Source organism: Ammospiza nelsoni, chromosome 20 (assembly GCF_027579445.1).
Source record: "Ammospiza nelsoni isolate bAmmNel1 chromosome 20, bAmmNel1.pri, whole genome shotgun sequence".
Lineage (NCBI taxonomy): Eukaryota > Metazoa > Chordata > Aves > Passeriformes > Passerellidae > Ammospiza > Ammospiza nelsoni.
In genome coordinates, this window is record NC_080652.1 from 6,115,448 (window position 1) to 6,143,126 (window position 27,679).

At 47.8% G+C, this 27,679-nt stretch overlaps 1 protein-coding gene across 2 annotated transcripts in view; it reads left to right on the forward strand.

Moving 5' to 3' along the window:
• The first annotated feature begins 2,189 nt into the window (after window positions 1–2,189).
• The window catches only part of EEIG1 (estrogen-induced osteoclastogenesis regulator 1), a 36,492-nt gene continuing 11,002 nt past the window's right edge, over window positions 2,190–27,679 (forward strand). Inside the window, exons 1-6 of one of the 2 annotated variants that reach the window (XM_059486494.1) lie at window positions 2,190–2,237; window positions 3,677–4,371; window positions 22,397–22,517; window positions 22,846–22,875; window positions 26,326–26,442; window positions 26,912–26,958. In XM_059486494.1, coding sequence (XP_059342477.1) covers window positions 4,226–4,371; window positions 22,397–22,517; window positions 22,846–22,875; window positions 26,326–26,442; window positions 26,912–26,958 — 461 coding nt within the window. In that variant the 5' untranslated portion in view covers window positions 2,190–2,237; window positions 3,677–4,225. The remainder of the gene's footprint in view (window positions 2,238–3,676; window positions 4,372–22,396; window positions 22,518–22,845; window positions 22,876–26,325; window positions 26,443–26,911; window positions 26,959–27,679) is intronic. The other variant, XM_059486495.1, reaches the window with a different exon arrangement.

The following is a 27,679-nucleotide window of genomic DNA, read 5'->3' on the forward strand; positions in this document are numbered from 1 at the left end:
ATTGATGGAAGGATTCAAGGCTCACCTGTAACAGCAGCCTGTAAGCCCTGCTGTTTCCTGGTAACTCTGGTATGTGCTGTGATGGTTTCACTGTAGCAATACAAAATGTTTTCCCAGTCCAAAGTCTGTGTAAGCATAACTCGGTAAGCAAAATTCATAATGCATTTGACTTGATCCAATTTTTCACTTTTATCCAAGGACATTTCTGTGTACTTTTCCTAGCAGACTCTTTCTTTTTTCTTTTTTTTTTTTTTTTTTTTTTCCCAAGGTTCACATTGTGGTGGAATTATTTGATAGCTCTGATATTGTCTGCATAGATGGCAGATTACAGGCAAGGAGTCTGGGCATCAAAGCCTGGCAGAGAGAAAGGACTCCCAGGCTTTCATCCAAGCTTTGCATATCAGCCTTGGGAACAGTCCCTCCCACATGAGCCTCGACTTCTCAGCCACAGAGGCTCTCGGGCAAACACCTAAATTTTAAATCTAGGCAAATCACATTGATGATTGCAGCCTCCTTCAGGACAAGGAGAGACATTTTGTTCTGCTTGCCCTTAAAGGATGGAATCCAGCCTAACCAGGGATCCCAGCCACAGCACTGGATGCAGCAGCAGCAGCACATAATAACAGGGAGCCATTTTGATGAAGGGATGTGCCCAGCTTGCCACATCTCACTTGGGGAGGGTGAGATTCCAGCTCTGGGCCCTGCCTGGTGCTGCTCCCCAGGGCTCTGTGGTACCTGGGGCTCCCTCCAGCTCACAGCCAGCCCAGCACTGCTGGCCTGAGCCACAGCCACGCCGTGGAGCCCTGAGGGGACAGCACGGCCACAGCGCTGGGTGGCCTGAGGAGCCGAGTGCCTGCAGCCCGTGGGACGCGCTGAGGAGAGGGCACCTGGAGCTGCTCGGGCACTGGGACCAGCCAGGGAAGAGCTCCTGGCTGTCAGGAGAATGCAGATACGATGTCAGTCACCAAACCACAGAATGGGTCCACAGTGGGTGATCTGGGCCCATCTTCCTGCTCAAGCAGGGTTGTCACAGACATATTTTATGAAAAATCCTTTTGCCAAGATCTTTTCTCCTGAGAAGCTGGGAAGCTTTCGCTTCTCCATGTTTTGCTGGTTGGAAATGGGATTTGGAGAATTCTTTACCCAGCAGGTGAAATTGTTTTTACTTGATGAACAATGACAGCCACCTGTGTCAAGGCTGTGAGCAGTCACAAGATTTTATTACCATTCCTTTCAAGCCTTCTGATGAAATCCTTTCTTCTATTCTTTTAGTATAGTTTTAGTATATAATTTTCTTTTAATGTAATATATATCATAAAATAATAAATCAGCCTTCTGAAACATAGAGTCAAAATTCTCATCTCTTCCACTTCAGGACCGTGTCCAGACATTTCTGGAATATCTCCAGTGAGGGAGACTCCACAACCTCACTGAGCCAGTGAGAAATCACTGCATAGAAAAGAAGTTCTTCCTTATGTTCAGGTAAAACTTCCTGGGCATCGCTTTCTGCCTATTGCCTGTTTTCCTTGTGGTTGGCACCACTAAGCTGAGCCAAGCTTCATCCTCTGGGCACTCCACTTTAGGTAATTATACACATTAATGAGTCCCCTCTCAGTTATCTCTTCTCGAGGCTAAACAGGCCCACCTCCCTCAGCCTTTCGTCATAGCAGAGATGCTCCAATTCCCCGTCATCCTCACTGCCCTCCGCTGGACCCACTCCCAGGAGCTCCTTATGTCTCATACCAGAGGTGACTCTGCCTCATCTCGGCCGAGGCAGGAATACCCCAACCGCAGGTTTGTGCCAGCAGAGGGGCTCCAAAACATCGTGTGGGGCGGGAAGCCCAGAGCCCCAACTCCCGCTGAGGGGACACCGAGGACCCCGCTTCCCGCCCACCCCCTCAGGCAGGGGGCGGGGCTTGCCCAAACCGGCAGCTCTCTCCTCCAATCCTCGCGCTCTTTTCCCCGCCCCGTGCCAGAACAACCAATCACTGCCTCGCAGTGCTCAGCCCGCCTCCTTGCTGCTGTCCAATCGGGCGGCGCCGCTCGCGTTTTCTCGTCTCGGGGGAGGGCGGGTGTTACGTGCCGTCGGTATTCCCGAAGCGCGGCGGCGCCACTCTCGCCGCGCTTTCCCCGCGCACCGCCTGCGCTATCGGCGTAGCGGCCGTGTCGGGGAGCGGCGGCCGCCGTGCGAGGAGCGGGCAGGGCCGGGCGGGCACCGGGCCGGGACCGCGCCGCAGGTCAGTGGAGGGCGCTGGGAAGCGGGCTGCGACCTTCCGTAAGGCAGCTGGTGATGGGGGGCCGGGAGAGGGGTGAGATCGGGCTGCAGCTCAGTGCACGGACTGGGAGGGTGCTGAGCCCGGGCTGCGGCTCGGTGCTCGGGCTGTGGGACCGGAGCGGGGCTGCAGCCCGGGTATGGCTCGGTGCTTGGCCCCTGGGGCCGGGCTGCGGGGCAGTCGGGGGTTCGGAGGGTGGAGAGGTGGGCTAAGATCTGGGCACAGCTCGGTACCCGGCTCAGAGAGCTGGGACCGGGGCACGGCTCAATGCCCGGCTCAGACAGAGAGCTTGGACCTGGGCACGGCTCAGTGCCCGGCTCAGACAGAGAGCTTGGACCTGGGCACGGCTCAGTGCCCGGCTGGTACCGGAGCACAGCTCAGTGCCCGGCTCGGACAGAAAACTGGGACCGGGGCACGGCTCAGTGCCCGGCTCAGACAGAGAGCTTGGACCTGGGCACGGCTCAGTGCACGGCTCAGACAGAGAGCTTGGACCTGGGCACGGCTTGGACAGAAAACTGGGACCGGGGCATAGCTCAGTGCCCGGCTTGGACAGGGAGCTGGCCCCTGAATACCATTCAGTGCGTGCCCCCGGAGTGCCAGGGGACGGGCTGTGACCTCACAGTAGCCAGAGCTGAGACCTGGCAGCAGCTTGGCACAGGCACTGCTCGTGGTGTGGAGCATTGACCGGTCTCCCCTCTCTGCTCCGAGGTGTCTGCGGAGCCCCCGTGGAGGTGCCCGGGCCCTGGCAGAGCCACCGGGCAGGAGAGGGTCTTTAACCACCCACCTACCCAGCCACGCAGGCAGCTCCCAGAGCCAGTGAGGATTGTTTACTGCCCGGTGTTCATAACCTTGTCCCTTTGAGATGTTAATCAGCTCCTGCCTCCCTGGTTTAGGTGTTTTGTAAATGTGTAACGAAATCGCTGTCTGCAGCCCCAGATCTGAACTGTGCAGAGCCGGTGAAGGCAGCATTCCCGGTGGGCCTGGCCATTGCACAGCCAGATGACCTGATTCGGTTGTTATGCTGTGTAATCTGGAGCAGCCTGCTTGTTTTTTTTCTCCCTCTCTGCTGCTTTCTCCATTTATAAGATACAGGTGCTAACACTTAGGGCTGGTTGGAAATGCAGGAAAGAAACATATTTTGCATTTCTTGAGACGGCTTTTCCTTCCTCTTGTTAGTCTGCACATTATAATGATCTTGTGCTGTAAACTGTTTCTAAATATGATGACTGAAAATAGAGCAAATTTTTATTAGCTGCTTTGCAAAACAGAAATTACAAGGGGGATGACAACAGTGAAGCTTGCCCTAGGCAAAAAGGGGAAAGAGGATGTTGGGGCTGGGCTAATTGGGTCCATACCTCCTCAGACTGGAATGAGTCTGGACTGAATATTACCTATCCAAACAGGTTTTAGAGCAGGAGGAGGAGTCCGAGACTGGCTGGAACTAATTTACTCATTTCCCTCCCAAAGGCTGACCCAAAGACCTGTATCAAAGAGTTGCACAAGAGATAGAGACTGGAAGCTCTTTGAATGTGCTGCCCGAAGACTTAAGGCCTCTCCTGGGACTTGAGATGACTTCTCACAAGAGATGCTTTCAGGAGGGGCTGTGCTGAAGACAGAGCACTGTAGCCTCTAACTGGGACAGCTCCTGCTGGTCTGGAGCTGAGACCCAGCTTCCCTCCCTCCCTTTTCCCTTGGAGATGTTGCAGAGATTTAATCTGACCTCTCCCTGCTCACCTGAAGCCTGCCGTGGCGATGATCCCACAGCCAGATCCGACCACCAAAGAGAAGAGAATCGTGAGTTTGAGGCTGGGCCCTCGTTGTAACTGAACTGGAATTCACCCCTGCTTGTGCTCCCACAAGGACTGCCCTTCCTCTGCTCGTCTGTTTGTGCTGTGAGCCACTTCTCCCTGATCTTGTTTGGAATTCCTGAGCTCTCCACGCTGAATTTGCCCATGGCTTTCTTGATGAAGAAGAAGAAATTCAAGTTTCAGACAAGTTTTACTCTGGAAGAGCTGACTGCTGTCCCCTTTGTCAATGGGGTTCTGTTCTGCAAGATCAGGCTGCTAGATGGAGGAGACTTTGCTAGTTTATCTAGCAGGTAAGACTCTGTCTGCAGGCTTGCTGCCTGGCTGTGCTTCTTTCCCTGGTTATTCTTCCCTTGAGTGGTTTAGCATATGGCAACCACTTGCTTACCCCTTGATGGGACTTTAATAGTTCTGTTGTAGGGCCCCACATGCCCTATCATTCTCCAGAGCAGGGGAAGTGCATAGCTGAGAGCTCTGAACCTGGGTGGTGTTGGCTGATTCGAGCTGGTTTGAATTTTTCAGAGGGGAGGGAGTGGGAGGTCACTCCTCTGCAAGGGGATTAAATCCTCTCTTCTCTCTCCCCCTCCTCCTTGCCCAAGTTCTCACACACGGTTTCAAACCCTGTTCTGTGTTGCCTTCATGCCTTACTTGAAACTCAGCTCTGTAGGAAACTATGTCTAAGCAAATCAACCCTTCCCAACTTTGCTCTCCCCTTTGATACTGAATTTCTCCTCTTGGTAAGGGTGGAAGTAGTTTGTTTTGCATTGTAAATTGCTGTGCAAGGGAAAACTGCTGCCTGCAGTCAGAGTTGTCAGTGTTAAAGACCCAGTTTATCTCCTTGAACTGATGCCATTGCATTTCCCACTTCAGAGCAGCAGTGTTTTCTATGTTGTGTTGGAATCCTTCTGCTACACACATTATAAGGTTCCTCTATTGGCATTTCTCTGCCTCCTTCAGGCAGGTCTGTCCCCACTCTTGTTACTAATTGCTAATAAAAACTTGCTTTGTTTCCAACTATGCACACAGATTATCACGAACAGTATGCAAACACAAATTCCATAACAGCCCAGACCTGCTTTCTGCTTCAAAATATGAAGGAAACCTTCAGTGGCTTTCAAAACTTGTTTTTTTTTACTTTCCTGAGTGACTGCTCAGTTTTAAAGGCACAGGATTAGTTTGTGCTAGCTGTTAACTGCTTTATCCCAGGGCTAAAGCCTGGTTGGGTCTGGTTTTCCTCTTTGTATGGGAGCAAAGCACTACATTTCTCATTTCAGGAGAGAAGATTTTATTGGGCACGCATGAAACATTTCTGTCTTGCAAACAGAAGTGTTAGGGCAGTGCTCAAAGCTTGGGTTTTGTTTTTCCAGAGGCACAATGCAACCTCATCTGAAGCCCATAGAAGCTGAGGGTGTGGAACACCTTCAGAAATGGACTTTGAGTTAATTTCTCTTTTGAAGAAAATCTATCAAAAGAGCTTTTCCTTAGTGTTCTCCCCTGGGGCTAGATCCTTGGGTTTGGTGGAAGCAGTTTATCTAAGGAATTCAAACAGTATGTGAACTTGGGAAGAAATTAACCCTTCCACTTCCTGCAGTAAGTGGCACTGGAGGGTGTCTCAGGAAAAGCTGTGCAGGGAAATGTCCATCTCCCTCTCCTTGTCCCTGAAAGCAGCTCCTGGGAGCCATCCCTGGGGTGTGCTGGTGCTGCCAGCCGTGTGGGTTGCTTGCTGAGCTGGCTGGGGTTCAGGAGTTCGCTCAGCCTTGCAGATGTGGGCCAGCAGCAAAATAACTGTAATTCAAAACCAAACACACACATAGCTCTGAAACGAGCAAAGGCAAGGAGGGCTGGGGGGTTTCCCGCCTTCCCAACCTGTCTGTGCTCTAACTGAAAGCACATGGAAACCTGTTCCTGCTTGAAAAGTTATGGGTCTCAGTGGTATTGAGTCATTTGACCTTTTCCAAATATTTTTCCCTGTTGCAGTTAGAGAAACTTCAGGGAGGATGAATTTCCAGAAGAGTTACTGTGTGGAGAGGCTCCCAGGTCATGCCTTGGCTTTGCTCTGTGCTCCTCTCTTCATTTCTGTCACCTTCTTGATACTCACTGGGAAAGGTTAAAATAAAGGAGATACTGTATACATGTTCTGTTAGAAACCTGTAAGTTGTTTAGAATCTATGATTGTTTCTCTGAAATCAACCACTTCCAAAACTGATTGGATTTGAGGCTGTAATGTCTGGCAGGTAATCTCTTGTGAGCTGCTTGTTCCAAAATCTGGTGTTTGCTCTGCAATCGATTTGGGCTTCTGTGATCTGGGCTATTTGGAGGTCTGTGGCTGTGATGGAGCTGTAGCTCTTCATGACCATGAGTTTTCAGAGAACTGATCTGAATAATGTGTCCCATGTCACCTGGAGTCTGTAAACTGAGGCTAGAAGTAGGTATAGGAACTCTTCACAGGAAACATTAAATCAGTTTTTGTAGTTGTCTGTGGAAAGAGGAGTGTTGTACAGGAACCTCCAGAGACAGATTTTTCAGGTTATTTACAATAAGCTTACCTGACACCTCATGCATGTCTGTGGCAGGAGGTGGGAATATGAAATTCCCAATGAATTCCAGGTGACACTGGGATCATTCTGGCCTGGGGACAAGGCAGAAGGAGCAGCCTGCACTGCTGGCACCCATCAGCCTGTTCTGGCCCCAAGTCCAGCTCAGCCTGGTGCTCTGGCTCTGGTGGGACACACACTGGGCTGGGACCCCCTTCCCAGACTGCTCACCCTCCTGCCTGGAGGGGAGCCATTTAGTTAAGACTAAATGCTCTTAGGAATTTAAGGATGTCTGGAAAAGGTTCAGGTCCTGTCAGCACATTCAGCTTTGGGGATCTGCCTCTCCTGGGTTTTCTGGTTTGTTTGGATTTTTTAAAATTGATATTTTCTTGCAGGCAGGTACTCTTATTTCCAGTGTTCCTGTGCTCAGGCCTTGCATTAAACTATAGTATTTTAATGACTAAAGCTTCAGCTGTAAATCTTTTGGTTTGTCCTTTCCTCTCCCTTTGTGAAGTTTCCTTAGGCTGTTCTAGGGCCTCTGAGGGATAAAACTCACAGGTTTCACTTTACAGTGCTCTGTGTTAAACCCACAGACACAATAGACACTTTTATCACCTTGCAGTTGGATTACAGAAGTTGGGCATCTGAAAAGGCATCTGAGCCAGGTGTAGGCCAGGCAGATGCTGTATTTCCCAATATACTTAGAAGTACCAATATATTCCTTGAATATTTTTAATCCAGATACTTAAATAGCACAACCATTGTGAATTCAGTTGCCTCCCAAGTATGTTTAAAAATAGCAGGCACAGAGAAGTAGGGATGTATTCATGGCAACCGTTTTTGTGGAGCAGGTGGGCGGCTGCATTTTGTACCAGTCTGAAGCTTTCTGGGGGGGGTGGTGCAGCTTTGTTCCTAGAGAGATGAGACAATAAATTCATCAGGCAGTATCCCATCCATGGATCAGCACAGGCAGGAGCCTGGGTGTCCAAAGGAGTGCCTAAAGCTACAGGCTGATGTAGTAAGTTCATGTACATCTTTGGATATCCCAGAAGAGGAAGACTCAATTAAATTCCCCCTCTGTGCTTCCAGATCATGTTGAGTGACAGCCAGATGCTCTTTGCTTGGTGCTGAGTGATTTCTGGCTCTGTGTTGGCAGCCAGTGTTGCTGGCACACAGTGTGAAGGAAGTGGAAAGCCTGGTGTTATCCACAGACTCCTGACACCTCATCCTACATTGTTCTGTTAGCCTGCCAGCAGTTCCACTCTGGTATTTCTGGATTTGAAGGAAGGGATAGTACTCTGAAAGCCCCTGTCTGACTCTAGAGGAAAGACTGTTTTGCATGAGTTGAGCAGCTTCGAGGGCATTTCCCTCCTTCCTCATTGCCTTCTGAAGGCACCTTACACTGTATTTTTTTGAGACCATGCTTTTCCAAGCATCTGCAGCATTTCAGCTTGGTGCTCTGATCCTGGCACTCATTGCAGCAGTTTGAAACAATGGATGTAGCTTGTGTCCTGTAGCCCTGCCCTGTTTGCATGTGGGCTGGATCTGGGAAGACCTGACCCTGTTGGGGTGGTCTGACCTCCAAGTGTGTCAGTGCTGAGCCTGAACCCACAGTGTCCTTAGCCTTGCAGTTTTTAATTGAGTCACTATGAAAGGCCACTTCCTGCGCTGCATACTTGATTTATTTTTTGGGGGTGTAAAGCTTCATCCAGAGTACCAGAGGAACACTGATATTTGGGAAGGCAGCTCACACTGACAGCTCCCTGTGCACTGAGGTCAGCTTTTGTGTAAGTGTGGCTCTGTCATCATCGTGTAGGCACAAATGAGCTGAAGCTGCTTGCCTTTGGCAGCTGGTGGGATAAAAAGCATTATAATGCCTTAGTGATAAACAGAACTTATTCACTACTGTAGGACATAAATAAAGGAGTAAAACATTGCCCTGCTAATACAGGGCTGGTGATTCAAAACAATTTGTGAAGGGAGGTGCAAGTTGTGCCACCTCCAGAGTGCAGCTCTTGGTGGTGGGAGTTAGAAATCAACTACTTCACTGTCTTTACATAAATAGTCATTGTGCCTGACACTTCAGGTAATTAGGCTGACCATGTTTAGCTTTTTCAGACCGGAAAATCGTTAGCAGTTTGTTTAATCAGAGACTGAAAGACTGGTTCAGCCTGGTTGAGATCTGAATCTTGACTACTCTCAGCCTTAAAAAGCAAAGGTTAGGTAACTAAATAGTTTCTTCTAGAGTCCCCAAGAGGGAAGAAAACTGGCTGTAATGAAAAAGGGATCACTTGCTGAGTGCTGCCTTTTGATTGCAGTGGGATTGTCACAGTTTAGTAGAGCAAGGAACTTGATTGTGACTTCAAACCATTCTCCCACTTCCATATTTTAGGAGAGTATGTGCTTGGCTCTATCCTCTGCTAGAGCGTGTGGTATGTTAAGGTATTTTAAAAGTGCTTTTGTTGCAAATGTGTCTGGAAATGCAGACCTTCCCTACGTGTACAAATACTCCTATTATCCAGATCAATAGATTTAGTTTTCATGTTCCAGAGCAGCTTCACATAACATCCTTCCTGGCAGAGCCTCAGGAATAGGCTGGGGGTGTTAATGTAGAAGTGATTTGAATACAGCCTCTAGGAGTGATTTGCAATAAACGTGACCTAGTTCAAGATAATATTCAAGCATAGTACCTGCAGTGCCAAATACAGAGAGCACAAAAAGGGGCTTCATTCCAGGAGTGCAGCTAAATGTAGGTGCAAGTTGTGAGAGCAGAAGCAGCGAATGAGGTTAAACCTCTCACAAGTTGAGCGTGTTGATAAAATTGCAGAAGTGATGGAGCACCGCAAAGTCCCCGGCACAAACCATCTCAAGTTGTGCTTTGAATTTGCAAAGCACTTTTAGCAGCAGCCTTGGTAGCAGCCTTTCCTGGCCTCTGTTTGCTACACCTGCAGGGTGTGACAGATGCTTTGGAGCAGGCTGATTTGCTTTGTGCTGTACTTGCCTCTTCCTGTCACCGGTCACCACATTGAAGCCTGTCACAAGACTGGCAGAATTACTTTAAACCTTCCTGCCATGGGGGCTGTATCCTGCTGGGTGAAAAACAGTGTCTGTTCATGGCCTGGCTCTGTCCTGGCTGCCGTGGCTGAGGCAGAGGCTGCTGTGCTGACCAGAAGCTGTGATGTGAGCGCTGTAAGCGATACGCTGTGTGTGCAGCATCAGTAAATACGGTCACATACAGGCGGCTTTCAAACTTCCCCCTCAGCGCCGACTCTGAGCTGGCATTGCTTTGACAGCTGACTCTTAGCAACAGCCTTATCTGTGTGACTTAAACAGCCCTTGGCTCAGAGAAATTACTCACTGAAAATTAATGTTCTACTGGGAAACCAGGGCTCTGTGGCCCACTTAATTTGCAGGGTGACAGTACCATCAGTTCTGGCTGAGAATCAGGGTAGGTAGGTGAGAGTGGCCCTGTTCCTTTAAGACATGTATTTTTTTCCTGAAATACAGGGAAAGACCTAAAGGGCTTCCAGTCTCTTTATTCTTTGTGCTCTTGAGCTGCCATTAGTGTTGACTCTAGCTTTGTAGCTGAATTTCTGAGGAATTCATGTGTGCAGAGAGACCACAGGCTGCCCAAGGCACAGCAGTTGGTATTTTAATAGGCCATAAGTTGCCAGTGGCAAGTTGTTCTGTTACCAGCTTTTAGATAAATGAGGCAGGTACAGATTTATTTCTTATTTTATTGCAGGAAACTACATCTGGTAGTGTTTCAGGAAAGAGGCCAATGTCTTCTCAAATCAGAAACCTCCCTCCCTTCAGGCCTGGCAGGGTGGGATGGTGAACTCTGCAGCATCCACCTGTGTGTGGGGCTCTGTGAGGCCTCATCCGTGCGAGGACAGGCGGATGTGGCTCTGTGTGTGACCTCCCTTCTTCAAACAGGATGTGTTCTGCATCCTCTGTGGGCTCCAGCTCTTCACTTGCTTGCAGCTACTCTGAAATGGATCAGAAATTATTTCATAGCTGGGTTATCGTTTAATAACCAGAAGCCTTTAGAAATTCCCTGGACCAACATTTGGATCTGCTCATTTTTTCTCTAGCGTCCTGTGAATGAGTGTCAGTAATCCATGCTGTAAAGGTGACCATTTCAGGTGTTATTTCAGGATGTGTCAGCCCACCCCAGTACCAGCTGCTTGCCCTGCAGGGTGAGAGACTTTATTTTTTTCCTCTTGCTGTTTATTCAGGTTGTGCCAAGTGCACTTGCTGGGAGACACGATGCACGTCGCTGTTGTAACTGCGGGCTTGGCATCACCATCCCTCTGGTACCATACAGTGGGACTCAGCATCTCATCTTAGTGCCTGGGTTGGAAAGGCACTTCCCACTAGACAAACAGTTGTGCCAGTGTTCCCTGCATGAACAGCCTTCTTGTTTGGTGTATTTTTAATCTGATGAGCGAGAAAGGGAATTGTTGTGCGCGATTCGAAATCGCTGATTGTCGTGGGTGTCATTGTCACGTGCTTCACATGGGTCACCCCTGTGGCTCAGTGCTGGGGTGGAGTTATGGGGATGAGGAAGACAATGAAGAGGAAGCACATGGAGACTGAAGGATTGGGAGGAGGCAGGTGTGGGAGAGACAGGATGTTCTACATAAGCAGTATGGTATAGAGAGGCCACACTCCGTGCGGATAGCGAGTAGCTGAGCTGGCAGGAGAGCAGGATTATGCCTTTCCTTTGGCTGGGTTTATCCTACCTCATTGCTGGGAGGAGGCCTTGAAGGAGGTCCCATGTTGTAGTAGGAGATAGGATGAAGCTAAAAATACTTTTACTGCTGTATGCTGTACTTTAAATAAGAAATTAATTCTGTCTGTTCAGCCTGAAAGCACTGTCAGTGCTTACATGGGAGGAAGGAAAAGAATTTGTGCATTTACTGTCCTGGAAGGACTAGAAAGCTGCAGCACTAATTAGCAATGCAGCTTTAGAGACCTACAGAGGTCATGTGGTTGGGTTCTCTTGTTCTCTCTCTGGTCACTTCTGTTTCCAGTCTTTAGGGATAATATTGTTCATCAAAATAAAAATGCAGATGGCCAGGAGAGGAGGAAGGAAGCACTTCTCTGGAAAAAAAACCTGGCATAGGGATTTTTTTTTTTTTACCTGGTGTTGTGTCAGACTTTGAGGCTTTATCTATGCTTGAGACAGCAAAGGTGAGGTGGATGTGGCATCATGGTGTTCAGTGGGTTTTTGTTTGCATCTGTGTAGGCTGAGGAGAGGGTTTCCAGTTTAGTTGTGTTTCCATCATGCCTATTTCTCCTGCTAGCTCCCATTCTTCCCATCCTTGCTTAGGCTATGCCTGCATGTGAGGGAGGCCTGGAGGATATTTATAATTCAGCAGTTTTTCCAGAGCTGTTAATGCTCCATTGCTCTGAGATGAAGCAATCCCATTTGCACTTAGTCAGCCTTGCTGTAACCAGTCAGCCCCAGCTAGTGCAGCCTCCTGCTTCCACTCTAAGCAGCAAGGCTGAGCAGAGGTAGTCTGCTTGCCTGTGTTACAGATTAATTATGCAGTAACCCCTCTGCAGGAAAGCTTTCCCTGGCTTCTGTCAGTGGCGTGTTCTGGTAACACCAGGATATTGCATCTGTATAAATGTCAAATTCTTTCAGGCACTGTGCTGTTGGTCTGTGCTTCAGTAGCCTGCAGTGCTCTTTGCTGCAAGGGAAACTGTGCTGTGGAGGAGTGAATTTCCTACAACTGTTGCTGTGCTTTGCTGAACACCCTTTTTGTGCTGGACAGGGAGTAGCTCTCTTTAAGGTCCATTTCTGATGTAGGTTTGTAGTGATGCCTTTTCCTGCTGTAAGTGCAGCTACATCTGTTCACTCAAAACAAACCTGTTGTGTTCCCTCCAGAAGTGATGCACTACATGTCCAATGTCATGTGCTCTCAGCAGGGGAGAATCAAGGGAGCATGTCTGAATACAGCTTGTGGTGACAGCCACAGGAGGTAAAGCCTTGCTGATCCTCAGAAACCTGCTCCTGCAGTGGATCCTGTGCTCACATCTCCCAAGGCCTTAACCAGCACTTGCTGCTGGCACTAAATGCAGAGCTCTGCCAGATTCTGCTTTTAAACAAGATGTAATTTATGAAACTACCTTTCTCTCATTAGGACAAGTGGCACCATGAGATATTGGTCATTCTTAGAGAACTGTTTGTCTGCAGCTCTGACTCCAGAGGATAAAAATCAGCTCTAACTGCTGTGTCTCAGACCCTTTTATCTCCCCTCTTGCTGGCTCTGACACTGAAACTGGGGCAGAAGGGAGGGGAGAGTTGGGAGAGGCTGAGTTAGGAGTCCCAGCCCATCCCCAGTACCAGTGTTGAGTCAGGGGTCAACAAGCTTTGCTCAGCAGCCTCTTCTCATCTGCAAACCTCTCCTGCTGAGTGGCCTTTTTGCTGATAAACACCAGCAGTGATAGATATTGATGGAGGGTTCAGAGGTTCAGGGGGAAACATGTTTGAACCTTGTCCATAAAACCAACCAGTCACCTGGTTTGTCCTGCTGGATGGTGCCTCTGTAAAGGAGCCATCCCAAAACACCTGTGTTGATCCTGGAATGAAAAAGTTGCTGTTAATATAGAAAGCCCTTCTCCTGGGCTGTTGTATTTGTTTTGGGTAAATGTGTACTCTATAGAAATGACTCACAGGGAAACATGTCTGAGCATGGCTGGGTGTTACCTCTTGGGTAACTAAACCTACTTTTAGCACAGGGTTGACTTGAGGCAGCTTATTTACTGAAAGTCTCTTCAGCATGTTCGAGCCAAATTGCAGTGATGTTACATCATTCTGTATTAATGAAATTATTCCAGAAATGAACTTGGCCTCATGTGCAGGTTAATTGGCACTATAAAGACCTCTCTGGTACAGCTACGTTGGCAGACTCTCCCAGCTGAAGCAGGGTTGATATTGGCAAAAAAAAGTCACTTAACTGTTCTGGCATGATTGTCTTCTTATGCCCTAAACCTGCCTTAGAGGCAAAAACATTTGTGTCTGCACATCACTTGTGTTAGTGATGTTGTTCCTAGTCCTGTGTTGATTCCCTCTGAGTTTTCACTTGCCAGCTTTACTATCCCAGCAAAGCCTTGGCCTATTGAACTGACCCATGTCTGGATTTTTCTCATATTTGGGGGAAAGTGTTGAATTTTTTTGGTTTTGAAAGGTAGCTTTTTTCTTTATAAGTAGCTTTTTCTTCATAAGAGCATCTTGTGTTCTAAGTTAGCTTTCTTGCAATACAGCCTTGTAGCCGTGTCTTGTGCCCTGTGAGGTGGGCACATTATCAGAGTTCTCCTTGGTGCAGTTTACATTGCTGTCTTTCTTCACTGGGAGTTTAAATTTAGTCAGCAAAATCCAAATTGGGAATCTCTCAGAATGACAGCTAACACTTAGGGGATGAAGAAAGTTTATAAATATACACCAGCAATGGATAATCAGCAAATCTTCATTTTACATCTGTGCTCTGCCAAAAGTGAAAAGGCTTTCGAGAAAAGCCACGCTGTGATACAGAAACACATATTGGCTCAGAAATTTACTGTATTCTACCTTAATCTTGTAAGTATCTGTACAGAACAAAATTCAGAGTTTTTCTGAAGTTTTTCTGAAAATTTAGGTCCTCAGTCTGTTAGAACCAAAGGAGAAATTTGAATTGTGATTTGTCCAAAGGGCCAACAGGCCCTGGAAGAGTTGGGATTTTCTTCACCCTATTTTAAATTTTGTAGGGTTTACTATACAGTTGTTGGTAATGAGCCTGAGCACTCTTCCTTCTGTGCCCTCCACCCCCCAGTAACAGGGAATTCTCTCAGCTTGGTGTTTTTCATGCCCCTGTGAGTCTAGCTTTATGGACAGGAGGTGTGGATTAGAGTTCATAAGAGGTAACTTGGTCGAGTTGCCCTCATGCCTGTTTTGTGCACATTTGATTGTTCAGTGGTTGTAGTTGTGGAATATGAGAACTAAGAGGTATTTAGGGCCAGAGTTAGACAAGTTCTTCAGAGTGTGGTGGGTGTGAGGTGCAAGGTGGCACAAAGCAAGAGGAACAGCACGTGTGAGCCAGGCTGGGAGCAGTGGCACACAAAACCCTGAGTGTGGGGCTGGTGGCTGACCTGGGCAGACCTGCTCTGGTTTCCTCTGGAAGTTAAATCCTTGTGGGAGGAAAGCACTGGTGGTGGGCTTGGCAGCCTGGCACATGGCTCATTCTTGGCTAACCCAGCTCCAACAGAGTCTATCAGAACAATGGAAGTAGGAGTTGTGGGGTGACTCAGTGCATGATGAGAGTTCAAAAAAAGCAAATGCGTCTTTCAGTGTTCAATACGCACGTTATTACAGACCGGTGCTTTAGTAACTGACTCATCTGGCCAGTTATTCCCTTCTTTACACTTAGGACTTTGGTAGTTCTTTGCTTGTGTGATGTTTTTGCTCCTGGCACACATCCCTGGCCTCAGACCAGGAAGAGCTCGTGCTCTGTGGATGTGGCAAGAAGTCCTTGGATATTTGTTGCTTTGGGTTGGTCTGCCTTAGCACAGTGTGTAACAATAGATTGCACAGCTTTTGCTGTTACACTCCCTTCTTGGGTTTGTTTTCCTGATGTCCAGCTTTTCTTCTTTGCTTCCAGATGACAGAATGTAAATTACAAATACCTCAAAGCAGAGTGGCTCTGCTGGGCATGTCCCATCTTTAAAGTGTAGTGTACCCATCCCTTGCTGCTTGCAGCCAAGTCTGTTAGAATTATTTCTCCATGCCTTCTCCCTGCTCCACCCTTGCTTACCCTTCCAAAACTTTTCTGCCTTGTTCTATAACTTAAGTTCTAAAGGGTCATTTTTCTCTGACTTACTTTCTCCATTTGGCACAATTTTTGTTTCCTTATGCAGCTTTTCCTGTAGCACTTGGTCACCAGCTGCATGTGATTTTTTTAATAACCTCCATTGTTTCATTTCTTAGAGTATTTTTAGCATAATTTATGTTACAAGGAGCTTAATAGTTTTAAGATTTAGATACAAGGAGTGGTTGGAAATATTTCTTCTAGGATAACTCCCAGTGGTTTGAGATGCCTTGAGTGTACTGGAGATCCTGGCTGCCTAGAGCAGTGATCTGGAGTACCTGGGATGCACTGCCCTGGAAAGCTCCTGCCTGTGGGACATAGTGCATGAGGTGCAGCATTTCATGTCTGGCACTTCCAAAGACACATGGCTGGGTTCGTGTGGCTGGAGTGCAGACAGAACTGAATGACTTTCAAGGAAGCTGTTAATACGCAACCAGGGGTGCTGATGCTGGAGGGTTTTGTTCTGGTGACTGACTGCCACTCCCATTCTCCAGGAGGAATTCTCACTCCCTGGCTTGTGCTTGGACCTTCATCAGGATTGATCACTGCCTTGGAGGGAACTGTAACACACAGTTCCAAAAATGTACTTTTCAGAAATAGGCTTTTTCTGGAAATAAAGTTAAAGCCATCAAAAAGATACCAGCTTACTCCTAAGGACGATATCTAAATCATTCTTTGAATACTGTGTTTATTTCATGCTTGCCTTATTGTTTTTGCTCCAGCTCTTTCCTCAGCTGCCTTTCACGTACTCAGTGCTGTCATCATCATCCCCTGTCCCCCAGTGAAGCTGCCTTGCCTGTTCCTTAGTTTGGTTTCTCAGTTGTGGTGGAGTTTCTTCCATTAGCTTTTTTTTTTTTTTTTTTTGTTCTCCTGTACATTTGCCATTAATCCTTTTTCCTGTATTTGTCTCATGTCCAGTCAAGCAGGGATTAGGCAGCCTGTGCTCTTAACTGCATCAGTGGAATCTGGTTTTGAGCTGACTTTCCCCTACTCTTCCTTCCCTGTTCACTGCTCCCCAGCTGCCAGTGAGCAGCAGGAGTGGATGTATGTCAATCCTGCTGGGAGACGGCAGGTGAAGCCCTGCAGAAGCTTTGAGCTTGCCTTGTTCTCCCTCAGAAATGCTGGGTTGTGTGATTGGCTCAATCTAAAAGCATTGGTGTACATGTTTAGCATTTAGGGAGCCTTTACAAATCACTTCTCTGGTGCAAACAAAAAACTGAATAAATGTAAGCTGATGCCATAAGGGAGATTGAGGGTAGGTGTTCTTCACCATGGGCCATTGGAATGGGTTTGCTGGGAGTTCAAAAGTTAATTTTGTGAGTAGCTTGTAGCTGCAGTGACCTTACTGCAGAACCCTTGTTTAAAACACTTGCAGTGAAACATCCAAATAAGACTTGTTTCAGATGACAAAGGCTTGCTCAGTTCTCTCAGTGACACAGTCTGCATCATCTCTCTGAGCCATTTTTCCATCATAACTGCTCATGTCTGCTGAACAACAACCAGCACTTGTCAGCTGGAGAATGCAGGGCTGTTTGCAGAGGGGGAGATGTCAGCTCCTTGGGCTGGCAGTGGTTCTGGCCAGTGATGTAAGCTCAGCCCAGCAGAGTGACTTTATTGTTGGGAGTTCCCTGCAGCCCTTGCCCTGCTTCTGCTCAGGGAAGGCAAAACCCCTCTGTGTAAACTTGTAAGGCACATGTCAGCCTCCAGGTTAGACTAGGATTGCTTACATTGTGTATCCAGCTGGTTTAATGATGTTCCCCAGGGGATATGGTGTGTCACTTCTCAATTTTCCTGGGATGTGTTCCCACTGAGCTTCCCAGCACTTATTGCTGCATTGTGTTTGCTTCTGCTTCTCTACCTGAGCTTCACAACAAAACTGAGCAGATGCTGGCAGCCCTGAGCTCCACTGATGTGACCTGTTCCTGGTGTCTGCCCACAGTGCATTCTCCTCACTGTGCATTCCCCTCCTTTTCCTTGCCAGGCATCAGGATGGCAAAGCCTCAGAGCTGCATTTTTCTTTAATAACTGCTGTGAAGTGCCCTGTCCTAAGCCCTTTATTTGGAGAAACCTGCAGGTTCTGGATTGTAACTCTAAACCAGCTAATGGCTAAATGAGGGCTTGCTTTGTGTTACACATGTATGTTCACCCACTTTTGCAATTCCTGTATTTTATAGGCAGTGATTAGGCATTGTTTGTGGCAGACCTGCTGTGTTTGTAGGATGGGATGTATTTTGGTGTGCTGTGAACAACGGGGTGTTCTGGTTCCTGAACATCCTAGAAAGTCAGTTTCAAAACAGGCTTTTCAGGGATTTTTCCTTGCATTTACCAAAGGTCTCTCCTACAGCTTTGCACTAGATAACCTAGTTAAAATAGTAATGTCTCCTCTGGAGCAAAATGCAGGTTTGTTCCAGGCTTTTCCAAGCTATGGGAGTGTCAGTGATTCTGCTCTAATTCAGCCTTTGGAAGGGCTGGGGATTAGATGGGGCTGTTTTACTGTGTCTCTGCAGATGAAAGCAGAGCTCTGTAAAGAAATGGCATAGAAGATGCCTTTGAGGTGCAATCTGCTGAAATAATGTGATATTTTGTCTCTCTTATTGAGGGGATTGTACCTGCATTGCAGGGATTGTGTTCCTTACTCCCCAGAAGAGACCCTGCTGGTGTGTGTCAGGGCCACTTGAAGGGCTGTTTTTCACTGCACTTAAAAGAATCTGAGCTGGGAGTTGGCTTGGCAGCCTCTTTAAAATGGTATTATCTCTCCTGTGCCTTATCAGATAAGATGCTGCTGCAGTGGTGAAGCAGGGGAGGAGGGTGCAGAGGACTGGCTCTGCTGAGAGGGGGATTAGTTCTGCTTGAAGGCTCTGACACAGATCCACATCTCAGAAAGGGGACAGTGAGCATGTGGACTGAGCATCAGAAACAGGAAAGCTTACCCTTCCCCTCTGAGGAGGAGTAAATCTGAATAAGAAGCTCTTTGTGTATGCTTATCTCTACTGTCCCATTTAGCCTGAGGTTTTCCCACATTTGCCCCATGCATGAAACATCAGACTGAGACACATTGCTCTAGTGAAATGTTTGACATGAAAAGCTTTTTTTTTGTTGCTGCAGCCCTTTCAGTAAGGCTGTGGCATTTTTATGACACTGTCTGATGTGTGACAACTGCTATAAAGCAGGAGTGAAACATCTGCTTTTCCAAATGCTTCAGCAAGGCCAAAGTGTTTCAGGGGGTGGTGTTGGAAGGTTGATACCCACAGCTCAGCTCTGAGTCCGTAAATAGAAGTTTTAATCTCTGCTCTAGTGTTTCATTAGCTGGGTTTTCATGTGGGAGAGAGGTTCACAGTGTAGCCCAAGATAGCATGGGTTGGATATGTGGCCTTTTTCTAGAAGTGTTTGCTTTACCAACTTGAATTCAGAGTGAGCCATTCAGAGTGCTGGTCTGTCCATGGCACTTTCAGCACAGCTGGAAACATCTCTTCTTTAAGGTCTGTTTGTTGTGTGTTTTTCTGCCTGTCTCCAGAGCTGTGTGTGAGATCTCAACCCAGAGTGGCCTTGGAGGCTTCCCTGAGTTCACTGCTGCCCATCCAAAATCAGGCAGAGCAGTGGGTCCCTGCTGGGCATCGTTCCCATCACCTGAATCCTCACCATGCTGTGGTGAAGCATCTCCCAGCTGCTCTTTTCCTGGTGAATCTTCTCTTGAGAGGCAGAATGAGGGATGCAAAAAGCTCTTCCTGGAGCTGGAGGTAGATGAGCAGCTCCAGGATTAGAAAACCTCACAGAGCTCTTTCCAGAACTCTGCTTTTCACAAAAGCTGCCACAGGATTGCACTGGTTTATTCTGAGGAGGTATATTTAGGTCTGGAAAGAGTAATTACACAGCTTTGAATAAGTCTGAAGTCAGAAGAGGGCAAAGCTTAGTTTGGCAGGGATTCAACCTTCTGGGAGTCTTTTTGCAAAATGATACAGACAGCTTTTTTAAAATAAAACTTCTGAGGACCCGTTGAATTGGCACCTAGACCTGGCATTGGTGTGAACTATTTCTGGTTCTCCAAATACAGAGTGAAACTTAAAATTAGACACTTCTGGTTTTAAGCTGTTCATTTCTGCTTTACTTTTAGTTGCCTTGTGATGAGGATGAAAGACAACTTCTCTCAGTGCAGCCCTCACCATGCTGCTTGGGTGTTTTTTCTGTTTCTGTATGGTGGTTCATAATTGTACATCAGAGAATATTCCAGGGCTAAATACAAAACTGCTCATCACCTGAGTTCTCCTTTTTTTTTTGTCCCTTTTTTGGTGTTCTCTAATTACCAGCCTAACTTGAAGGGAGCTGGGTAGCCAAAGCCCATTTCTTCTCCACATGCCATCTTTTGGAAATGTGGAACTAATTTTTTAGAGTTCAGTTTGAAACAATAGAGCTGTTGCTTGTTTGTCTAATGACACAGACCCAGCCCCCACCCTTTAAAATAAAAAACCAAAAAAGGTTGAAATTCATTATTGAATGATTGTGAAACTTGTGACTGGAAAGCAGCTGTGGATTTTGTCTTCTAAACTCCTCCTTGCCATGTGCAGGCATTTCCAAAGGCACAAAACCCCTAAGCTGTGTGTGCACCTGCAGCTGAGGTTCATGATCACAGTGCTGTGGGTAACATAACACCCCCAAATCCTTTTCCTAATCCCCTGCACTGTGTGGTATCTGCAGCAGTTCTGGAAAGCCAATGTACATCCTTAATAAGAAGCAGAATGTCTGTTAGAGGAGCTTAGGCTAAAGGCAAATTAGCTCTGGAGCTCTGGATTGCTAATCAGGAGTTTTTACCACGTTTGGAAGTAATTAGCCTTCATTGGACTTAGCAGCATCCAGCAGATGCTTAATCATGGCTGCATTGTAGAAGGAGCAAGAATTCCTGAGTAAGGAAACTCAACTGTCAGTGCTGGAGCAGCTCTTGATCCCACTGAGGATCCTGCAGCTGTGGGAGCTGGAGGGAGCATCCCATGAATGCTCTTGTCTGGCAGGGTTAGAGCTCTGAGCAGGGCTGGGAACCAGGTGTGCTGCTGGCTGACTGAGCAGCTCTCACTTGTAGCTCTGGTGTCAGTGGCGGCTTTAGCATCAGCCTTGCTTTCTAGAAAATAGCAGTTCCTTTCCAAAGGTGACTAATGCTCCTAAAATATTCAGTGTTTCCTGCATCCCCCTGTACCTGCCTTGTGTTCACAGGTGGTTTTCCATTCTGTTGCATACCTTTTCTCATTTGTATCTTGAGTTTTTCCTTCCTTCAGGCCATTTAAGATGCTTATTATTGAGGCAGGTTTAAGGCACCCATATTTGAAATGTAACATGCCTAATTTGGCTGGCATGGTGAATATTTTATTACAGACAAAACCTTTTTAATCCCTCTGGATGTGTTTCTTCCTCCTGTCTGAGAGAGCTGGGGTGAGTTGAGTGAAGTAATGAGAACCAGATCTCATCTTGAATTAATAATCCCAGATTCAAAGGTATTTTTGGCACTTAGGTGTCTCACTTTTTACTGACTTAATAGTGAGCCTGAGTTCTGTCTGGAAGGGATTTAAGTTCTCTACCTTGAAGGAATTGTTGCCTTCTGTTTTCTCTTGTTTTAAACGGGGATGATCAGCCTTTATCTGCATTACAGAGGATTACAGGTTTCAGGTTTTTGTCAGCTACTCCTTTTCTGTTCTCTGTGTCGCCCTTGGCTGGCACATTTGGTCCCACAGAATGTCTTGGAGGACCAGCAGGGACCTCCTGGCTCAGGTTTGAGTCCCTGGATCTGTCCCCTTGGGCTCACCTCGAGGTTGCCCTAATGGAATGTGAGCCACAGCTTCTTCCCCTTCCTTCCCAGGAAGAGGAGACACAACCAAGGCTGATCACTCTCCCCTTTGCCACCATCCCTTTGGCCTGGGTCAGATGGTGGGAAGCCTCCCTTTCCCTGCTAAAGCAAACAGTTCATCAGCTGCCCTTGCACCTTTGTCCTGTGCTAGGGCGAGAGATAAGAGTCAAACTTGCTTGCTCACAGCTGTCAGTGCCTTCCCTTCCTCCCCTGGCCTCATCACTTTGAGGACTGGACTGGCTGAGGGCCAAGCTCTGAGCATGTAGAGGCTCAGTAGGAAACTAGAGCCCTGTGGAAGGACCCACACACCTTGTTTCCAGGTTCCTTTGAATCAGCTTCCTTGGAATTGTAACACCCAGCTTCCCCTGAGGGCTGTGTGGAAGGCAGAGCTGTAGCTGAAGTGATTCCTGCACTCAGGAAGGTTTCTTCTCTTCCTCCTGCAGGCTCAGGCCATGCCAGATCCATGTGTTCTCCACTCAGCCTGGAGGTCAGGATGGTCTGCTCAGAAGCCATGCAAGCAAAACCACCTCTGCCCTGGCTGAGCCCCTGCAGGGTTTGAGCAATGTTTGCTTGGTGTGACCCTGTCTGTTTGCCCCAGGAGCATTTCCACATGTGTTTGTGTCCTCCTTCAAGCTGGCCATCCTCACTGGCTGAGTGCCAGCCTGAGGAGCAGGGAAGGACAGGCCATCCAGGACACAGAGCACTTTGCTGTGCAGAGGCTGTACAGACAGACATGCTGGGGGGAGAGAAGCTTGTGAGCCTTCAGCCCAGTTCAGGTGTGGAGATTTGCTCTGTGCAGGCTGGACAGAGAATGAGCTAAACCGGCTGAGCAGGAAATGTCAGAGCTTGCGAGAGTTTTAAAGGCAAATTCTGTTGATGAGATGATTGTATTTCTGTAACCTGGGTGGATTTTACCTGTATTGACGAGTGAAAACTTGATGCTAACTTAACACCTTCGTGTGGTTCAGTTTCAGGTGAACCAAGCTGCTGCAGAGCATCTTTATGGGCTAGGATTCCAGTCATTTAAAAAAGATATTTAGCAGCTTGTCTTGATTTGGCTTTATACATTTATTTGATTTTTTTTTCCTTCTCATTCTCACAGAGAGGAAGTTCAGGAGAACTGTGTCCGCTGGAAGAAGAAATTCACCTTTGTGTGTAAGATGAGTGCCAACCCTGCCACGGGGCTCCTGGACCCCTGCGTCTGCCGAGTGTCAGTGCGCAAGGTGAGCACCAGCTTTGCTGCTGCCAGGTTCCACCACACCAGTGCTGTGCTGGTGGCTGCTTACTGACTACTCTTTGGCAGCAAGAAAAATTGTGTGGGCTGTGGTGGGAAGGAAAGATGGTTTGGGACAGGATATGCTGGAATGGAGCCTCTCTCTCCAAGAAAAGTCCTTGATGGAGGGTATGGGAAGCAACCAAGGTGGTGGTAACCCTTGAGAGAGAGGCTTGTGAATCCTGAGAGCAGATTCCAGGACTGAGTAATGACTTCCCCCTGTTGCCCCAGCACATATAATAGCTGCTTTTCCTGTTTTGTTTTGTTTCCCAATATAGGAGCTGAAGGGCGGAAAAACCTACTCAAAGGTAAGAGCATAGCAAGGGCAAATACAACAGAGTGAAGATGGTCTTGTCTCCTGCTAGTGCCTTACACCCATTAGAAACCAGTGGCTGCTGAGTAGACCAGTCTGGAGAGATGTTCATTAGCTCTTAGTTTGAGTCTGAGTTTAGAGATTTCCCTAAAAACTGGGACAGGATCCAGATTGCACTGGATATGGATTTGAGATGGGGGTTGGAGACATGATCTGCATGTCCTCAAACTTTGGGGAAGTTCTGAGTCAGATGTGAACTCTCTGGCTTCTGGCAGCATTCTCTAATAAAGCAACAGGCTCCAATTCTGTTCTGCAGAGCACAGCAGCCAGCTGGGGCAGGCACCTCAGTGCCTCAGGAGAGCAGGCAGGAGCCCTCAGCAGAAATCACTGCCTGCCAGAGCACAGGAGACACCAAGGCAAAAGCCAAGTGGATCAGCAGGGATCTTAGTCTTGGTTTCTCTTCCTCACATTTTCTTGCCTGTGCTGTGGGACAGACAATGGGCCACCCCCTTCTCCTCCTTGTGCTGGATCAAGAGACAATGTTGGCTTAGAAGCTGAGCTCACACAGTGCCCAAAATGATGTTTGCTTGAAAATGAGTCACTGCTGCTGGCTTCTAACAAACAGATGGTCACACACAGCCATGTAAGAATCCCTTCTCATCAAAATCCTTTGAGGCCATGGAGGCAACTGGCTGTGAAAGGTCCACTGCACTAACTCCTGTGTTCTGCTGTGCTGGGTGGGAGAAGGCAGTGTGGCTTTGTTCCTTTTTGTTGTAATTAGGACATGGTCTCTAGGGCCATCAGTCTCACTAAATTCACACTGTGGGCAGGTTATTCACCCTGCAGGGCTGCATGTCCAGGGAGAGCAGCATAGCTGGGGAGGAAGGGACATAGCAAATGCATCAGCCTTTGCCTCCTGCAATGTCCATCCTCAAGCTTTCTGCAGGGTTTGGGAAGGCAGAATTAAAGGAAGCCTGAAGGCACATTTCTGTGGTGGAGTTAACCTGGAGACCTCATTCAGGTCATGTTCTAACCTACTTCCTTTTTGCTCAGTCTTGAGTTGTGTTTAGTAGCATTTAACAGAGACTGACTTCCTCCAGCCCAGAACTGGAGACCAAATCTCAAGTACCTGTTGTCTCTTGGGCTGGTATCTTGCTTGGTCTTCATGAAAAAGACAGATGTGTTCTCTGAGAAGATGATCTGAAGCAGCTCAGAAATGAGAGATGTCACACCAGATTGCAGTCTTGCCCAGTGAACCAGGCTTGTTCTGTGCAGGTTCTCATGACAGAACTGGTTTGGGCTTCCTGATGTTTCTCGCAGAAGTCTGTGGTGCATGTCCATGCAGCTGTTTTCTTATTTTACATCACGAGTCCCCACCTTTTTAAACTCTCCAAAAATTCAGCTGAGAATTCCTCCAGTCACAGCAGCAGATGTAGAGGAAGATGAAACTTGTGAATGCCCTCTGCACTTGGCATACCTCATCCCCATGAGCAGGGACTGAGGGTGTTGGGGCTGTTTGTGCTCCCAGCAGTTTCCAGTGCCTTGCCCACCTTGGGGTTTGACGTGAATGTCACCTCAGTGTCAGGCGTGACAGGGCGGAAGGCGACAGGAAGGACTGATAAAGCAGAAACTCTTTCCCTGAGCTGGGAGAAACACCATCAGCTGGCTGGAAAACTGAGGAAACTATTCTGGAAGGTTATATCTGAAAACATCCTTTTGTTAAGGGATCTTTCCTCTATATACTGGGAGTCTGCTTCCTGAAAGAGTTTCTGACCTCAGCACATCATGTGAGCTGCTGGAGGGTTCTCCCACACTCTGCTCCAGTGTTGGTCTCATCTCAGAATTTAGTGCTGTGGTGGAGGAAGAGGGATCTGGGTTTGGGCCCCCCCTGTGCCATGCTGTTATCCTGGTGTGGTGGTGCTGTGTCTTTGTCACAGTGATGGATTGCAGCTCCCTCTGTGGCTTTCCTCTGTCCTGTTTATCTCTAAGAGATAATTTTTTTTTTCCTTATTGGTGAATAATTAGCAAATGGCATAGCCCTTGGCTAGAAGAGACAGAGAAATTTCTGCAACAAGGGCTGAAGAAACACTTGCATTAAAGGAATTCTTAAGAAACGAGAAGAGAGGAAGAAAGGTTTGGGGTTTTTTCCTGATAAAAGGTTCCCTCTCTATCCCATTTTTTTTACATTTGCCATCAGAAGTTGCCCTTTGAGGATGGGATGAAGGAAGCAGTGACATTAATCTTGCTGTTTCCCCCTCAATCATGTATCTTGATCAGACTCTGATTCTTGACTTGGAGCAGTGGGAGCCAGGGTTCCTCTGGCAGTGACTGTTTCATGCTGGGACTCTCCATCAGCTTCCTCAGCACCACAATTCCATAGGATGGTGCTACTGCTGGGGCTTTCTGTTCAGTTGTCATCCAGCTGTCAGCAGCAGGGCAGAAGGGATGTGTGCAGAGCCCAGAAGGACCTGCTGCTGCTCCACCTGTGCTCCCTGCTCCCCTGGGAGCTGCCCTGCCCTGCTGTGATGCAGATGCTCCACGCCTGGATGCTTTGGCCACATACAGAGTACAGCATGTCCTGCTGATTACATGAGATGGGACACAACTGCCTTCTGTTCCTAGAGCTCTGCATAAAACAAGCTGTAACTTTTTCTTTGAAACACTGTGTTAATACACCAGGGATTAGGGCAGGAAAACAAAGGTGCTCTTCGTTGTGTGTGTATTTACTCTGGAGGGATCGGTGCCCTTTTAAAAAATGCGTGTGATCTCCAGCTTTGTCACCTTCCCTGTTTGTTAGAGAAGGTTTAGAGAGCTCACAACTAAATCTCTCCAAATATTTCTCTTCCTTCTGCGTGCCAAACCAACCCCTTGCTGGTTAAACCTGAGCAGGGTTGAGGAGGAGCTGCCCAGCCCAGCAGCTGCCTCTGAGGGGTGAGGCACAGGCAGTGAGTGCCACATGGCCCTGGGCCTCCAGCTCCCCGTGCCCATAGCCTGTTGTTTTTGTCAGGATGGTGTCACTTTCCCCTGTAACAATATCCCTTCATCTCCTGGTTCACATGCTCCACTGCATTCTGGGATGGCCCGATACAAAGAGTGCCTTATTATGTTTGTGTATGTGTGATTCTGTTTTTTCCACATTGTTGACCTGGTGCCTTCCATGTCCTTGGTTATGCAATGGCTGCAGGCTGGTTAACGCTGTCCTGGCCACCAGCACCACTGTACACCCTTCCTCCATGTGGACTTGGCTTCCTGAAGGCCTCCAAGTGTCCATCTAGCTCGGGGTTAGGAATGTGACCCTGTCCATCCTCAGGAGCAGGGAATCCTCACAGCCCCCACTCTGTGTCCTGGCTCTGCTCTCTGCCTTTGGTCTGTGTGACACTGTGTATGCCTTTATGGAGTAGTGTCTGTTTTCTCACCTTCCCCTCCATTGTTTCCTTGGCTGCAGCTGGGCTTTGCTGATCTCAATCTGGCAGAATTTGCAGGCTCTGGATCCACTGTCCGTTGCTGCTTGCTGGAAGGATATGATACCAAGAACACCCGACAGGACAACTCCATCCTGAAGGTACAACAGCCAGAACTTACAGAGCAGAAATCCTACTTTGGGGAGATCACAGCACAGTGCCAGGCCTGGGAGAACGTCCTGTTATGTACAGAGACAGGATTTTGCTTTTGTGCTGCTAGACTGACTTGGGAAGCTTCCCATTATCAGAGTTGCCCTTTGATAATTTGGCATTGATTTGGCCAAGCAGTGACCCTTGACAAAAAATCCAGGAGCAGGAGGGAGGGAAATGTTACAAGGCACTGTCAGCATGACCCAGCTGGTGTCCTGCTGAGCCACTGCCACTTGGGGTTATTGATGCAGGGATTTGGGGCAGGGAGGGAGATACTTTGCTAAATCCCTGAAGCTGATTTCCCTGGGAAAGGAGCTACATCTGGGTGATCTTTACACCTAGCCCTTGAGCTCCTGGCTGCTGGGAAGTGAGGAGCTCGGTGCAGCATGGCTGATGATGTGCCTTGTGTCCCCTCTCCAGGTCACCATCGGAATGTCCCTGCTCTCTGGGGACCCCTGCTTCAAAACGTGAGTTCCTGCCTGTACCCCATCCTGGGCAGATACTAAAACTGATGAAGGGAGGAGAAAAGATGCCCTTGATATTGGGAAGTACAGTAAAACTGGTTGAATCAACCAGAAAAGCACAGCCAGCCTGTGCTGTTAATTGGTTTTGCTCTCTGCTCTGGCTTTCCCAGCTCTCATTATGGCTGTGCAATGTATTTTCCCTGCTGGTGCAACTCAGGTTTTAGAAACCAGTAGATTTTGATTACAGACTTCATGTTTTGCATGAAGGATGGAATTTCTCATGGCTCTGGGCTTGGTTTCATTGACCTCCAAGAGGAGAAAGGTCAATAAAGAAAACAGTCTTGGAAGTGGACACGCTTCAGCACATACCATAGGGGATAAAGATCTCAGATTGAAACAGCAACAAAAATACTTCAAGGCTGAATCACTTTAACTTTTTTTTTTCCTACAGGGCTCACAACTTGTATTAATTAGCAGAGAAATTGCAGTAATGTGGGTTTTTTTAATGCATAGTGATAGGAAAGGATAAGTACTGTTAGGCTGGGGAGCAGTTTGGCTGTTTACAGAATTGTTGGTGAATCAACAAATATCCTGATCTCCCAGCACAGTGCAGCATCCCAGTCCCAGCCCTGCTGGGTGTGCTGAAGGTGTGTGACTGCACAGCAGGGCTGCCATGTGCCCAAAGGAATATTTCATGTTGCCTCCCAGCACAATAAGAGAAGAA